This window comes from Caenorhabditis remanei, chromosome V (assembly GCF_010183535.1).
Source record: "Caenorhabditis remanei strain PX506 chromosome V, whole genome shotgun sequence".
In the NCBI taxonomy this organism is placed as follows: domain Eukaryota; kingdom Metazoa; phylum Nematoda; class Chromadorea; order Rhabditida; family Rhabditidae; genus Caenorhabditis; species Caenorhabditis remanei.
Genome location: NC_071332.1, coordinates 17,561,520 through 17,578,182, shown reverse-complemented (window position 1 = coordinate 17,578,182; position 16,663 = coordinate 17,561,520). Strand labels below are relative to the sequence as shown.

General features: G+C 37.9%; 2 protein-coding genes across 2 annotated transcripts; both read left to right on the top strand.

The window, feature by feature from the left end:
* Window positions 1-24: 24 nt before the first annotated feature.
* Window positions 25-1,898, top strand: GCK72_020854 (uncharacterized protein; the record flags this gene model as incomplete). The annotated part of the gene is made up of 3 exons (XM_053733844.1): window positions 25-138; window positions 188-554; window positions 1,765-1,898. 3 exons carry the CDS (start codon window positions 25-27, stop codon window positions 1,896-1,898), a joined length of 615 nt encoding a protein of 204 aa, XP_053582757.1.
* A 248-nt stretch (window positions 1,899-2,146) lies between these two features.
* On the top strand, window positions 2,147-13,563 carry GCK72_020853 (uncharacterized protein; the record flags this gene model as incomplete). The annotated part of the gene is made up of 17 exons (XM_053733843.1): window positions 2,147-2,233; window positions 3,964-4,240; window positions 5,713-6,018; window positions 6,930-7,177; window positions 7,257-7,378; window positions 8,014-8,103; window positions 8,168-8,286; window positions 8,334-8,440; window positions 8,502-9,749; window positions 10,464-10,535; window positions 10,580-10,859; window positions 11,783-12,088; window positions 12,138-12,507; window positions 12,761-12,850; window positions 12,896-13,014; window positions 13,059-13,165; window positions 13,219-13,563. 17 exons carry the CDS (start codon window positions 2,147-2,149, stop codon window positions 13,561-13,563), a joined length of 4,293 nt encoding a protein of 1,430 aa, XP_053582756.1.
* Between the last annotated feature and the right edge of the window lie 3,100 nt (window positions 13,564-16,663).

Sequence of the window (16,663 nt, the reverse complement as noted above, 5' to 3'; positions counted from 1 at the left end):
TCCACAGAAAAAAAGATTTTTCAGATGGAAGACACTCAAAAACCCACACAAATCTCAATTTTCAACATTATCGCCGTCATTTGCTCGGCAACATTTGCAATTTATAGCACACAAGTTGTCACGGCGATTTCCAGAGCGGTAACATTGAAATTCCTCGAAAATTTACATTTTTTTATCTAATTTTTAGGTAAAATCTCTCTCAAAACCGGCTCCAAACCCAAAAGTCATTGCTTTAAAACAAAAAATTGCCGAATTAAAGCGAGAATTGCACGGAATTTCGCCGACAGGAGAATTCGCGCGCTATTTCAAGAAAGATCGAGAAATGAATAAAGCGACGGAGGAGTTGACGAAATTAGAAGCTGAAAACTCGTCTGAAACCGCGAGAAATCTGAAAATCGACACAGTTGTGCGAGTTTTGATGCAATTCTCGGCGTTGGCGTTGTTGAGATATGTCTCTGGAATAACTGCTTACTGTATTCCGGATACTATCTTTTGGCCATTCAATATTTTGGTCAGATTCCCCGCGATTTTTGGAAATGACACTTGTCCGACAGGTGAGTTTTCGAAATTGCGAAAAATTCGGAATTTTCGGTCTTTTTTAAATAAAAAATCACGAGAATTTATAGCTTTTTGAAAAAAATCCAAAATGGCATGCCAAGAACGTCAAAAACGCGCCTGAAGCACCCCAGGAAGTTTCGGTTTCCAAGTTCACGCAACGCGCCTGAGGTGCGCCAGCCATCCAGAAATTTTCCAGTTTTGTTAAAAACAGCAAAAAAACACAGAAAGAATGGTTTTTTAAACGATTTGTTCTCTCTGTTGAAAAATACGATTTTTAAGTCGAAAATCATTTCAGTCTAAAAAATGACAAAAAACTTAATTTTTGACCTAAAAAAAAGTTTCATCGATTTTCAGCATTTCCAGATTGAAAAATAGCGAAAAAATGTTCATAAATGAGTCAAAATTCGCATTTTTCAGTGGAAACCTTTAGAAACTCGGTGGAAGTCAAATTTCATAATTTCTAGATTGAAAAACCGTCAAAAATGCTGAAAAGCATGGATTTTTGTTGTTTAAAATAAGCTTTCGATCGATTTATTGGGATAATCAGCAAATTTCGAATCAAAAACTAAAATTTCGGTAGTTTTTCGTGATTTTTCAGCCTAAACAAGCAAAAATCGGTCAGAAATTCACATATTTTCAGCTTAAAAGACTGCAATTGAGGTATTTTCAGCAGTTTCGAAAAAATTTCAAGTTTTCGACGATCTTTCACCATATTTTAAACGTTTTTCAACTCAAAATTGTTATTTTGGCTGAAAAATTGCGATTTTCAGTTGAAATGACGAAATTTTGGCTAATTTTTGATGCCGTTGTCCTAAAAATTGTTTAAAAAAACAGCTGCCAGAATTCCCATTTTTCGAGGGAAAATGGATTAAAAATTTATTTTAAATGTGACTAAAAATGTTCAAAAAAGCCAAAAATCAGTTAAAAAAAAGACATTTTTCAAGAGAAAATGGGCTGAAAATTCCTGTTTTTTGCCTATTTTTGACGATTTTTAGCTTATTTTGAATTAAAAAATGTCAAAATTGTTGTAAAACCGCGATTTTTTGCATGAAATAACAAAGTTTTCGCTCAAAAATCAGAATTTTCTTGTAATTTAGGGAATTTTCGCTTAAAAAATTGACAAAAATGACCAAAGTAGGCTATTTTTCGTCATTTTTCATCCAAAAATACGAATTTTTCTTCAAAAAATTCAATTTTATGTTCCAGAATTCGCCGAAGTTTCTGGATTTGCCCTCGCTTTTCTCATGATTCATCTGTTCAATTTGACCTGGAAAACGTGTCGGAGCTGCTATTCTTCTACTTCTGCGACGACGACTTCAGATGATAAAAAGACGAAATAATTAATTAATTTAAAAAAAAATCCTTAACAGTCGCCATTTCTACTTGTTTCTCGCTTGTTTTGTGTGTTGTTTTCGGGTCCCAAGAGCCTTATTTTTCTCTTTTTCTCTCAAAATATGTTTATAAAATCTATTTATTGCCCCCATTTCCCAATTTTTCTCGATTTTTTCCCCGAAAATCGGTTTTTTCCTGCTATAATTCATTAAAATTTCAAAAAAAATCGGAAAATTTGAGAATTTCTCTGCTTCAGATGGACGATTTCGAGACAAAAGAAGAGAAAAAGTTGCGGAGGAAACGGGAGAAAGAGGAGGAGCTTGATGACGATATTTTGCCGGCGGTAGGATCTGCAAAATTCGTGAAAAAAATTCCGATTTTGTTGAAAAAAATCATAAAAATCTTCGAAAATTAGAAAAAAATCGTCTTTTCCGAGAGGAGTACACGGTGAAAGGACTCGTGTACTCCTCGCGGACAAGTTCAACTTTTTTGAGGCTCCGATTTTTTCCCTTTCCTCAGGCAACTCGATATTAATCTAATGAGCTACGGCGTCAGTTAGATTAGCTGCAATGTTGGCATAATAAGATTAGCGCCGCAGCTAATTAGATTAGCGTACCGTCTAGTTAGATTGGCGCGCGGTCTCATTAGATTGACGTGGAATCTTGTGTAATTAGTTGTAGCATTTGAAAATTCTTTAAGTAAAATAAGAAATAGTAAATTTATTCGAATAAAAACAAGAGTTCTAACAAAAAAATCAAAATGTACAAAAAATATAACAGAAAAAAATTTAGAAATTAGTCGCATATCCATTGCAAGTGGAAAAAATCCAAGTTGTCCTCTGTCCTGTTGCTTCCCGTTGTCGTCCACTCAGCGAATTTTACTGTAAAATGAACGAAATTAATACCAAAAAACTGTTTGATGTCTGAACTCACAAAAAAATCTTCTTTCGAAGCTATGTAGAGAGCGCTGATGTTGAAGAAGTACACGATTATCCCTGAGCAAAAAACTATTATTCACGGCTAATTGAAAGCGAAACAATTTGCTTACCTAAGAATTTATTCATGATTTCATCGCAATGTTGCCTTTTCTTCCAAACCGGATGGAAGTTGTGGAAGAGTGAAGACTGCAGTTGAAGACTTGAAGAGCCATAGAAACCGAAAAATACAATTTTTAATAATGGAAAATCGTGAAAAAGTCGATAAAACCGAAAACGAAATTAGTTCGCAACGATTTCAGACTTTCGAGACATAAATAAAGAATTAAAACTTAGAAAAAAACATTAAAACAAAAATTGAAAGAAATTTTGCGCGTTTTGTACTGACTTATTCTTGGATCCATGGCGCGAACGAAGTTTGCGCAAGCAAAATCCGCTAATCTAATGAGATTGCGATTAGATTAGTGTGGCGTCTCATTAGATTAATATTGAGTTGCCTGAGTCTGGACATTTTTCGGTCATTTTTACTAATAATTTAGTAACTTCTGAGCAATTTTCTACAAAATGACCGGAAAAAAATCAGAATAATACAAACGCGCTCGTTCGAAATTGTCTGTTTTGCAGTTTTAGTACATTTCTGTGGAGCGCGTTTGCATTATTGATAGATTTTTTCGGTTGTTTTGTAGAAAAGTGCCAGAAAATCGCGTGAAAACTACCAAAATTAAAAAAGTCCAAATTTGAACTTGTCCACGAGGAGTACACGATGAGGGTCTCGTGTACTCCTCGTGGACAAGTTGAAGACGCTTTTGAACATTAAAAAAACCGAAAAATTGAGTGTTGCAGTAAACGCGCTCCACTGAAATTCGTTTTTTTCGCATTTTTCGGTAGAGCGCACTTGCCTAACTTGTCCACGAGTAGTACAAAACGTAGGAATTTTGATATTTTTAAAGTTTTTAACAGTTTTAACCGAGTTTAGCTTGAAAAAACTAGAAATAATGCAAACTCGCTCTACCGAAATTGTACTTCTGGCGGTTTTAATACATTCCCGTAGAGCGCGTTTGCCACAAACTGAAATTAAATTTGTGAATTTCTGTTTTTTTTTATAATTTTTGAAAAAATTCGGAATTTTTCCCTTTCAGACCGGTCTCTACGACACAGATGGTCATCTCTTCTACCACGCCTCGGTCGCCCCAATGACAAAATCTCAATACAAACGAGCCGAAGAGCACGGAATAAACCTCCGATCGAGAAAGAACTTCACACTGGAAGAGTCCGTTCAAATCTTCCAAAACTGGCGGAAATTCGCCGAGGAGAATAATATACAGTTGAATAAAGCGTTAGATTATATTAATGTGAAGAGAAATGACAGAGTGATGGCTCAACATCAGGAGCAGAACCACTTTTGGGTTAAGATGTGTGAGTTTTTGAATAGCGGCAGCCAAAAATCCTTCTTTTTCTTACCCAGATTTTGAAAATTTGGGGAAGAAAAAAGGATTTTCGGATTTTCAAAATCTGGGAAAGAAAATGAGATTCTGAATCAAAAGTTCTGGATTCTAGTTCAGTTCAGCTATAAAAGTAAGGATATTCTCAAAAATCTTTTTTTCATTCTTCTTTTTTCTTCTCCGGAATTCGAAAATTTGGGAAAGAAAAAGGATTTTCGGATTTCTCAAAATTTGGGGAAGAAAAAGAGATTCTGAATCAAAAATTCAAGATTCTAGTTCAGTTCAGCTCTAAAAATAAGGATATTCTCAAAAATCTCTTTTTAGTTCTTCTTTTTTCTTCTCCGGATTTTGAAAACTTGGGGAAGAAAAAGGATTTTCGGATTTCTCAAAATTTGGGGAAGAAAAAAGAAAAGAGATTCTGGTGTCAAATTCAAGTTATCTGACATCATTATTCACAATTTTTTCAGATTCTGAATACGAAAAAGACTCAAAATCCTTTTTCTTCCCCGAATTTTGAAAATCCGGAGAAGAAAAAAAAAGAACGAAAAAATAAACTTCCGATTCTAGACCAACTAACACATCTAAAATAAAGTAGACTAGCGTCACCCGCCTGCCGGCGGGGTCCGCTATGCTTCCCGGGTCTTCAAGAGTTCCAGGGCCTGCGGCCCTGAGCCAGAGTAAAACCGGGCCTTCGGCCCTGTTGCCCTGTGTCAGAAATGTTTCCCGGGATTTTAAGAGGGAATCGCCGCCTACTTACTCCTAATTGAAATGAATGGAAATAAATTTGTTATTGTCACTGGTTTGGTCTTGGTCATTGAAAGGTCACGAATGTATTTTCACTGAAAAACATTTAAAAATACAAACTTTTCAAGCTAAAAAAAGTGACTTTCACTCTACGGCCCATAGCTCGGTCAGCAATGATGGTATCAACCCCAAATTTTCCAGGAATGACGGGACAGCCTATTCCTAATAGTCAAATAAAAATTAGGTGAAAATGTGAAAAACGGACAAAGTTATTAACGATCAACAAAGCGTGACATTTTGGCTAGTGAGAAATGAAAAAATTGTAACGTTTTTCAAATTACAAAACATTCACCCCCCATACCTAATGGGTTTAAGAAGAGAAGGTTGCAGAAATTATAACTTCTAATCCATAATCCTTTTTCTTCCCCAAATTTCCAAAATTCAAAAAATCTTTTTTCTTCCCCAGATTTCCTAAAATCCGGAGAAGAAAAAAGAAGAATGAAAAAGAGATTTTTGAGAATAATCTTACTTTTATAGCTGTACTGAACTAGAATCTAGAATTTTTGATACAGAATCTCTTTCTTCTTCCCCGGATTTTCAAAATTTTTCAAAATTTCAAAATCCGAGGAAGAAAAAGACGACGCGCGGAGGGTCAGGGGTTCGATCCCCGGCCGGGTCAAATTTCAAATTTTGTATTTCCAGGCACCGGTCTCCCGCACCGAGCCGGTCAACGGATAAAAGCACGTGCCATGAACATGCTTACTGATGAATTCCTCGAATCTCTTGACTGGAAACGTCTCCCTGAAGAAATCCGACTGAAATTCTACAAATACGAGGCTTACGATGAGTTGACACTGAAAAAAATGCAGAAACTAATGGAGAGAGGGTACGCTTCCACGTATGCAGCCGATATTCTCAATGTTCCCGCCTCGAAAGCGGTGAATATTACAGCGAAATTGAGGAATTTGGCGGGAAGAGAGGATCCGACGATGATTTCCAAGTTTTGGGGTAAAAATGAAGTATTTTTAAAACTAAAATTGCAGAAAAATCCTCAAAAACAGTCCAAAATTCAATTTTTTTTCAAATTTCAATATCCAACTTGTCCACGCGGAGTACACGACAGTTTTTTGTTCGAAATTTGTTAATTTTTCATCATTTTCTCAAAACTAGAACAAAAACTATCAAAAATCGCGGAAAATTTGTCCACGAGAAGTACACGGCGGAGCTCGCCGTGTATTCCTCGTGGACAAGTGGAAGACGCTTTTGAACATTATAAAAACCGAAAAATTGAGTGTTGCAGTAAACGCGCTCAACAGAAATCCGTTTTTCGCATTTTTCGGTAGAGCGCACTTGCCTAACTTGTCCACGAGTAGTACACCACGTTGGAATTTCGAAAAAAATTTAAAATTCAAAAAAAAACATTTTTTTCAAGTTAAGCAAAAAATTTGACGATTTCTAACGAATTTCCCAAAAAAAATTGGAAAAATCATTAAAACCCGCTAAAAATTCGGTAAACGCGCTCTACCGAACCCTGGTTTCACAATTCTTCGGTAGAGCGCACTCGCTCAACTTGTTCTTATCAAGTTTAACGTTTTTTGAACTTTTTTGAATTTGTTTCTGAAAAATTAAAATAAAAAAAAACAATACAGCAAACGCGCTCTACCGAAATCCGTTATTTATTCATATTTCCGTAGAGCGCATTTGCCTACCTTGTCCACGAGTAATACATAATCTAGTTTATTTTAAAATTTTGACGATTTCTAACAAATTTTCATAATTTTAAAACATTTTTTCTGTAAAAAAACAACAAAAAAACGGTAAACGCGCTCTACCGAAAAATGTGAAAACCAGAGTTCGGTAGAGCGTGTTTACCGATATTTCGTTCTCAATCAAAACTCTAAATTCCCTAATTTCTCCAGAATCCGCCACGTCGTTCGGCGTCGACGTCTCCAGAATCCGTCACCACGTCATCCTCGACGACGACTACGAACTCGATCGTCTCCGTCAAAACGTCCAAATCACGGAGCTCAGTTTCCATCTTCATTTGCCTGAAATTCGGTGTCGAGAGCTGCTGAAAACGTGTCTGAAAATGATTTCAGACAAGTTTCGAGAGGCGAAAACAGATGGGGACACTGATGACGTAGCGTGGGAAAAGGCGCTGGGAGAGGTACCTGTGAAAATTTGAAAAAAAAATTCAGGAATTCTTTTTCCAGAATTTCTTAAAAATCCCAAATTTTCACTTCCAGATGTCGTCAAAACCTCTAATTGAAGAGCACCAAATCTACAAAGCGCTGGAAATTTTCTGTCAAAATGCGGAGAAAGACGATACGAGTGCCACGTTGAGACAGAATAGTCGACTGGCGAAATTGTGGGTTTTAGGCTGGAATTGGGGCCTGAAAAGGCCTCAAAATCTGTTTTTACATACGAAACTAACCTGAAATGCCTATTTGACAGACCTAGACAGGCCTGAAACGCCTGAAATTGCGTTTAAAGAAAATGCAACAAAACGTTAGGTTTTAGGCATTTTTAGGCTTGTTTTGAGGTAAGGAAAGGCCTAAAAAGGCCTGAAAACGCCTGACCTCAAAAATCGGACCAAATCTATCTTCAGGCCCGTTTAGGCCCACTTTAGGCCTTTCAAAGCTTTGAAAATCGGCTAATTGCCTGAATTTTCCATATGACCAGCCTAAATGAGCCTCAGAAGGCCTTAAAATGTGATAGACTCGTTTCAGGCCCTTTCAGGTCCGGCTATGGTCAAAATCAGGCAAAAATACCTGAAAGAAGCCTGAAAAGGCCTAAAACCTTGTTTTCAAAACTTTGAAATTTCAGGCCGATGTAGGCCAGTTTTAGGCCTTTTTCAACCTGAAAACACCTGAATATGAGCCTAAAACGGTCTAAAACAACCCTAGGATATTTTAGGCCTATTTTAGGAAAATTTAGCCCTGTGTCAGGCTCATCTAGGCCTATTTAGGCCTTTTCCTCATTAAATTTCCTCCAATTTTCCAGAATGAAAACGCACGGAATCACGGATTTCCAATGCGATCAACCCGAATTCAAGTATCTCCACTATCGTTGTTGTCTCGAGTTAATGTCCCCGTAAGTCTGTCTGTCCAGATGTCCGCATGTCCGGATGTCCACATTTTTAGTCTGAAAATTTCAGCCTGGAAAGAGACCTCTTCCAACACTTGCGACGTGGATTCCGATTCCAACTCAAACTTCATTGCCTTCTTTGGAGTTATAAGCGATTGGAGGTCTGGCAGAAAATGGGCGTGGCGAATGGTAGATCAAAAATAAATTTCAATTAAAAATCGATAATTCTTTTCCAGAAAAAACTCTCTATGAGACGGTGCTGGAGGCGGAGCTTGCCAACCCGCTGGTCAGCAAAATGACGCGAAAATTTTTGAAAAATGAGAAAGTTGTTGAGTGGATTATGGTAGGGGAGTCCGCGGACTAGAATTTTGATTTTTGGATTTCTAGGCCACCGTTTTTTTCAGAAACCTCGGCCACCGAAAAACCGACGGAATGCGGCGACTCGCAGAGTGGAAGCCGCGGTTGAGGCGTTTATTCTGTACACGTCGCGCGGGAATTCAAATTTTTCAAAAAATTTCAAATTTCCCGCCAAACTCCGCCCACTCATCGAAAACTCCACGTGCTCTACAATTAAATCGATAATTTTGGATTCTGAAAATTCGGAATTCTTATCGATAAAAGAGATCAAAAATCAAGTGGAAACAGCGGCGGGGGAGAAGATTTCTGTGAAAATTCGAAATAAAGCGATTGTGATGAGGCAGGAGGATTCTGGAGACTCTGACGACGATTCTGGAGATTCAGAAGACGTCACGAGGCTTCTGGAGCACTCACGGGCGGTCAGAAGCCAGATTTTGGAGCAAGAAGTTGAGGATATTCTGGAGAAGGCGGATCCGGCGAAAATTCGAAAAAAATTCAGAAATCGAGAAGAGGAAAATGTGGAGGAAATAGTGTTGGATAAGGAGATACGCAGACAGAAAAAGGTTTTGGATAGGGCGAAGAATCAGAAGACGTTGACGACGGAGCAGGAGAGGAGAATCTGCTCGAAGGAATTTGTGGAGGAGGATTCGAGTTCTGATTCAGATGACGACGTCAAGGATTCAGAAACCCCTGACGATGCTCTAGAAGTTCCAGAAGCTCCAGAAGACGTGGAGGATTCTGAATTCAGGAATGTTACGAAACGAAAAAAACAGAGAAAAATGGATTCTGAAGACGTCATGCCTTCAGAATCCCAGGAAGATTCTGAGCCAGTGAAGTCAAAAGACGTCCCTGAAGATTCGGAAGCTGTGGCTAAGAAGAAGAAGAAGATGAAACGGAAGAATCGGGATTCAGAAGACATCGGAGAAGGTATTGAGAGTTCAGAAGGCGTCGTCATGGATTCAGAAGACGTCCCTGAGGATTCAGAAGACCTTACGATGGATTCAGAAGCTGTGGCTAAGAAGAAGAAGAAGAAGAAACGGAAGAATCGGGATTCAGAAGGCGTCGTCAAGGATTCAGATGAGGTCGGCGAGGATTTAGAAGACGTCCCGATAAATCCAGAAGCTGTGGCTAAGAAAAAGAAGAAAAAACGGGAGAATCTGAATTCAGACGACGTTCTTGAAGATTCTGAAGATTTCACGATGAATTCAGAAGCTGTGGGTAAGAAGAAGAAGAAGAAACGGAAGCATCGGGATTCTGAAGGCGTGGGAGATTCAGAAGACGTCGAGGAGCACGCTGTCAAGAATGAAGAAAAGAAGAAAAAACGAAAAAATCGGGATTCAGATGGCGACGGAAATTTTTATGATGCCTTCGAAGAAAAACAATTTTTAAAATTTTTAAATAGTTTTTAGAGTTTTTGGTTATTATTGTTAATTGTTCTGTTGTGGCTATTTTTCAATCGATAAATCTATTTTTCCACTTTTTTCCCCATAATTATCACAAAAATTCACAGGTTTTTTCCTTGTCAAACATTCTTTCTTCATTCAATTTTCCCATTTTTCAGACTTGCAAAATCTTTTCGAAATTTTTATCAAAAATGGTCACAAATCTCTCATACGCTTGAGTTTTCATCGATATTTATTAGCGGAGCAATTTTGTTACAACTGCGCTCCATCGCAAACGAGAGAGTGTCGGCGAGAGACGCAGAGGTTTCACAATTTTTTTAAATCTATTTTCACAAGTTTTAATTAAAATTTGTCAATTACCGAGAGAAAATTATGCAAAAATAGATCAAAAATTGTGAAAATCTGTTTCGCGCCAAAAAAAACTCTGCGTCTCTCGCCGATACTCTCTCTCGTTTACGGCGGGGCGCAGTTGTAAGAAGGCGTGGACCGCTAATAAAAACATGTCGAAAATTCGAAATTTTTTGCAGAAAATTTAAAATTTTTGTACTGAAATCCAGCCCGGCCCGCTGGAAGTCTGCCATTTTTACTTGGAAATCTCATTTTCAGATGACAGACAACGATTCGTATCGAAAAAAGACAAAACGAGAGGAAGAGCACGATTTGGATTTTTTGCCTGAGGTATTTAAAATGTTTTCTCGAAGTTTTCGAAAGTCCTATTCCAGGAGGGTCTTTACACTCCAGAAGGTCATCTTTTCTATCATGCCAACGTTTTTCCTTTGACAAAAGATCAATTCGAGCGAACGGAGGCGCACGGTATCAATTTACGGTCAAAAAAGAACTTCTCACTAGAAGAAACTGTGAGAGTCTTCCAAAACTGGCGAAAATACGCGGAGGAGAACGGACTGGAAGTTGATAAAGCGCTGAAATATATGGAGACAAGCAAGAAAGAGGATAGGCACATCGTCTGGCATCGGGACACCCACAATTTTTGGGTTAAACTTTGTAAGTGAGCACTGTGACAGGATGAGGAGTTCACACGTTCGGCCTCTATTTGCCGCTGTTTGACCACTTGCTTAAAGTTCGGCCCGGGACGCGGAGTGGGTCTCGTTGCGTAATTTCGATTTAAGACGGCTCTCGGAATAGTCGCATCGTGACCCACTCTGCGTCCCCGGCCCAAACTTTAAGCAAGTGGTCAGCCACCGGCCAATGGGTAATATTAAGTTTCCTTTGAAAAGACAAACGTCCTAAAACGTCCTTTGGTGTTGTAAAAGTGCTCAAATATGTTTAGACGTCCCAAGACACGTTGAAACGTCCCAAGAAACATTTAGACAACCGTTGGAACTAAAAAAACCAGGAGTTTGCTCTGACGCAAAGAAGTAGTGATCACCATACTTGCAAAATATCGGCCCGGTCGGCCCTGAGCCAAAAAATGTGCACTAGTTTTACACAAAATTTTTCGAAATTTTTAAAAATTTTCATCAAAAACAGTCAAAAATCCTATGTAAACTTGTGTTGTATCGAAATGTAAAAACGTCAAAAATTCGACTTTATTGCGAAAAAATAAAAAAAATTCAAATTTTCAAATTTTTGTACTGTGACCCGGGCCGACCGGGCCGGGCGGGTCGGTGAATATTCTCAAATCGGCCCGGCTCGGCCCTTTGCGAGTATGCGAGCCGGTGAAAATTCTCAAATCGGTAAATCGGAACGGATTTTTTTAAAACAGGGACAATGTAAGCTTGCTTGCACTTTTTTCCAATTTTTTAGAATGCTCCCTTTCAAAACATGTTTAATCATCATTAAAAGCTTTTACCAGTAAATATACTACAAAAACAGAGTTTGGGCTCCGCGGAGTTTCGATTATTTCTCCGACTCCGGCCAAGCCTGATTCCGGTGTTTTCTTTCAAAAAAAGAAATGTATTTTGCAGGCGAAGGTCTTCCACATCGTTCAGGTCATTCTATCAAATACCGCGCTAAAAATGTGCTAACGGATAGCTTTTTGAAAACTCTCGACTGGGAGCGGCCCGAGGACCAAATTCGAGAAAAGTACCATAAACCCGATAGTCATGATGATGTAGAGCTGAAAAAGTGGAAGAAGTTTCTTGACGGTGAACACAGACCGATTGATGTGGCTCGCATTATGGGTACCACGGCGACAAAAGCTGCCGCAATTATGAACAAATTGAAGAGATGCGAAAAACGGGACGATCCGACGATGATTCAGAAGTTTTATGGTGAATTTTGATACTCTCGGCGAGCTAGATCTGATTATTTTCGTTTCAGAATCCGCCACGTCTTCCGGTCTGAATCCTGATAAAATTCGTGAACACGTCGTAAATGACGAGGAAACACAACTCGACAATCTACGACAGCATGTGAAAATCAAGGAACTCAGTTTTCATCTTCACATTTCCAATGATCGATGCTTCGAGTTGTTGAGGATTGTCTTGAAAATGATTCTTGAGAAGTTTCGAGAATCCAAAAAAGGCGGAGCAATAGATGACGTGGCGTGGAGTGAAGCGATACGCGAGGTGTCCAAAAAACCAGAACTCGATAGGCATCAATGCTACAAAGCTATCGAGATTTTCTGCCAAAATACAAGAAACGAAGATACAAAGTTTACACTGAGACGCAGCACGCAAATGAAAGAGTTGTAAGTATTCTATAGATCTTCAAAAATTCACAAGAGAGTTATCGTAAAAACTGTACTATAACGGCATGCCGTAATATTTTTCAACTGCCATTCCAAGAGAATTGTTAGGGTTTTTGAGACTCTTAAAAGATCACTAAAAATCACGCGCTGATTTTAATCAGAGTCATGGAAATAGCTCAGGAGTAGTGATGAATTTTGTGCATGTACGAGGTGCCTTTGATATAATACGACCCGTTATTATACATTTTTTTAGAATGAAATCCCACGGCATCACTGGGTTTTATTGCGAACTGCCTGAGTTCGATCATTTGAATCATCGAATTTTCCACCTAATCATGGCGAGGTTTGATCATGTTTCCTTTGAAAAATGTATAGTCTTACCTTACAGTTTGGAAGAAAAGCTATTCACTCATCTCCTCCGTAGTTTCCGATTAAATGTGAAAGTCCATTTGCTTTTATGGAGTTATAAACGACTGGAAGTTTGGAATAAGCTGCCGGTCGGCAAAGGTTAGTGGTCGACATCCTGACATACGAATACCTCTTTTCTCTAGGTCAAAGTCGCTACGAGGCAGTTTTGGAATTCGAACTCGCCAACCCATTGGTCAGCGGTATGACACGGAAATTTTTGAAATATGAAAAAGTTGCCGAGTGGATCATGGTAAGGAGAAAAGAACTAACTTTTTCAAAGCTCTATGCCACCAATTCTTCCAGGAGCCTCGGCCACTGAAACGCAGACGGAATGCTGACACTAACCGGAGAGAAGCTAGTTTCGAAGCATTCATTCTCTATACTCATGTAAAATATTCTGGAAAATTCAAATTTCCCGCCAAACTAAGCCATCTGTTCTCCGCCAAATCATCCAACTTGATTCAGTCGTTACTTGCCGAAACGATGGATCCAAAGAATGCTGAATATGTAACTGCGAAGGGTGCGAAGAGGCAGGTGGAAGAGGCGGCCGGAAAGAAGATTGGCATGAAAATCAGAAATAAGAATATCATCATGAAACATGGAGATTCTGATGATTCTGATGATTCTGAAGATGAAACACCAATCTGAAACAGTTTAGGAATGTAGATTTGGTTACTGTTATTGTTCTAATTTGTTTCTTTAATATATTTCTCATGCATATCTGTTAAACTTTGATCTCCGAATTGTTGATCTGATAAACACGTCGATTTTGTCAGTTTCTTTGGTTTTGAAAAAGCTCTAAAAACGCTATGTGCTTAGTCTCACTAAATAACGATAAATAAAATCACGCACTTCACAGTCTCCCAGACTCCGAGTAAGAACTGCAAGAAAATTTTTGATCTACCCTCATGAAACCAAAAATTTGAGAAATTAGCAGGTCTAAAACGTTATTACTTTAATTTTTAGCGTAAAGCTCAAGGTCAGAACTAAGAAAATTTCAGTTTTAGAATTATTCTGAGAGCATTATCCATTCATTCAATTCAAAAAATCCTGGTTAAATATATTATTTCAAGTCGAAAAGGCAATTTTTCATTTTGATTTTGGAAAAATCTACGGGATTTGTTCATTTCTCAATATTATCCAACGAATGATATCTCAAAACGTGCTCCGGAGATTTGTACACATTTCTGTAGGACGGTTTTTCAATTTGCTCATTAGTTTTTGAGAAATCGATCAAATTCCGAATTTCTTTCAATTTTTTGTTATTTTCTCGAAAACTAATGAACAAATTAAAAAACCGTCCTACAGAAATGTGTACAAATCTCCGGAGCACGTTTTGAGATATCATTCGTTGGATAATATTGAGAAATGAACAAATCCCGTAGATTTTTCCAAAATCAAAATGAAAAATTGCCTTTTCGACCTATAATAATATATTTAACCAGGATTTTTTGAATTGAATGAATGGATAATGCTCTCAGAATAATTCTAAAACTGAAAAAAAAAAATTAAAGTAATAACGTTTTAGACCTGCTAATTTCTCAAATTTTTGGTTTCATGAGGGTAGATCAAAAATTTTCTTGCAGTTCTTACTCGGAGTCTGGGAGACTGTGCACTTATAAAAATTTGGACCTTTTTCTTGTATTTGTTAGATTTTAAATTTTTGTGGAAAAATAAACATTCACAATTTTTTTCGATAAATCGCTTCATTTCTCTCAAATATCATAACCGTAATAATTTTCTTTTGGGCAAATCACAGATCTTTTTATAAATTGACTATTCGTCGTCGTCACCGTCTCATCTGTCCTCAAACTTCCGTCGCCTTCTGAGGATTCACGATGGTTTCTGCAAATTTCACAAATAAAACAATTTAAAAAGGATTGAATTCAACCTTCAATCATCTTCCTTCGTTTTCTATCGGCATTGATGAAGTAGACCACGGAGAGAAGGAAGAAAATTACGACGAGACACATTAGGGTGTAGATCACGATGAGCCATGCCGACCACATTTTTGAGAGGGTAAACTGGAGCTGGAATACAGAAGGAAAAATGAAGTGGAACTGGTGAGAAAAACATCGAGAGAAAATATGAAGAAAGTGGGGAGAAATATTTTTTAAGAAAGAAAACCTAAAAAATCTGGTGGTCTTACATTTCTAGGCCATTTCTAGGCCAATGGTGGCCTAGAAATCCAGAAATGGTGGACTAGAATGCATGGCCTGGAAATCCGACAGCCAAAGAAATTCCTCCGTGGCCTAACTTCCTAAAAATACGTTTTTAGGCCATGACTCCGCCCTTTTTTGCACAGTTTTGACGCGTTGATGAAAAAAATTTCGAGCTTTATGCCATCCTGATGTTCAGAATGTCAAAATTAAAGTGTGCGGGACAATTGTGAAAAAAATGGGTGGAGTCTGTAAGATATGTTTCATAGTTCATAGTTGTCCAGGCCCGGCCCGGGTAAATTGGCGCGAAAGTCGAATTTTCAAATTTTTTGAAATTTTTTGAATTTTTTCGCCAAATAGTAAAATTTTTGACTATCACTCAGAATTAGAAGAAATTCTGAAAAATAAACAAAAATGGTCACATTTTCGGAGAAAACTTGAAAAAATTTCGAAAAAAAAATATTGGAAAAAAGGGTAATTTTTTGAAGCCGGGACTTGACAACTATGGTTTCATTGATGAGTCATACTGTCTAAAAACTAATTGATGACCGCGTTTGGAAATTTGAAATCTTAATTTTCAATTGGATAAAGGATACCGCGACTATTACTTTTCTAGAAATTCACAAATTGAAGTGTGCGGCAAAATTGCAGAAAAACTGGGCGGATCCTGCAAATCCCGCTTTATTGGTGACGTCATACAACATTGGGGAAAATCATAACTGGAATTTCAAGTAGAAAAAGATAAATTTAAAAGTTTTGGAAAAAAAGGAAAAATTCTCTATCGATTTTGAAATGAAATAGAGAAAGAAATGAGGGTGTCGTCCTGCCTCTCGATTAAAATATATTTTATTATATTCTTTCACTCTCTCTCTCTCTCTCTTGCAGGTGCTAGTTATGCCTATCTATGTGCCTCTCCCCCTATCGGTGGTGTCGGCTGTGTTTACTTTCTGACTCACAGAAAAATGAAGGGAAGATGAAAAAGAAGAAGACACCTAGAAGGAGGAGAAGAAATGAATATGAATATATTTGGAATGAGAACTCATATCGATGACGAATTGGGGTTCAAGTGGAGGGTTGAACAAGAAAAAAGGAGTGTTTTTTTTCAAAGTGGCCTTGGTTCGATGGCCTAGAAATCTCAATATTGGGAAGCTAGACCACAAGACGGGCAGACAGGTCCGTGTACTTGACACGGTCACAGTTAGAATAGCGACAGTTTAAAAATATGGCGGTCGTGGCCTGAAAAACTCAACAAAGAAAAATATGAGGCCATGGAGAGTATACCAGTAAATAGAGCCGAATTGATAAGTTTCTGATAATGAAAAACATTCTTGCCAGGGTCCCACAATTCGTCGTTAAGAAAATTGTGAGATATTTCAGATGGTACGTATGGAATCAGATTAACCTAACAGAAAGTTTTTTAGTAGTAAAAGTTTCACGACTCATAATTTGGTCCACGTGAGCATTTGGTTGATTTTTCTTGCAGTTTTGGAATTCTCAGAGTCAAAAGTATATATGGTCAAATTTATAGAAAAAGTTAAACTCGACTCGTCATAAACATCCCTTTTAAAACACCCACAAAATTTTGAGCC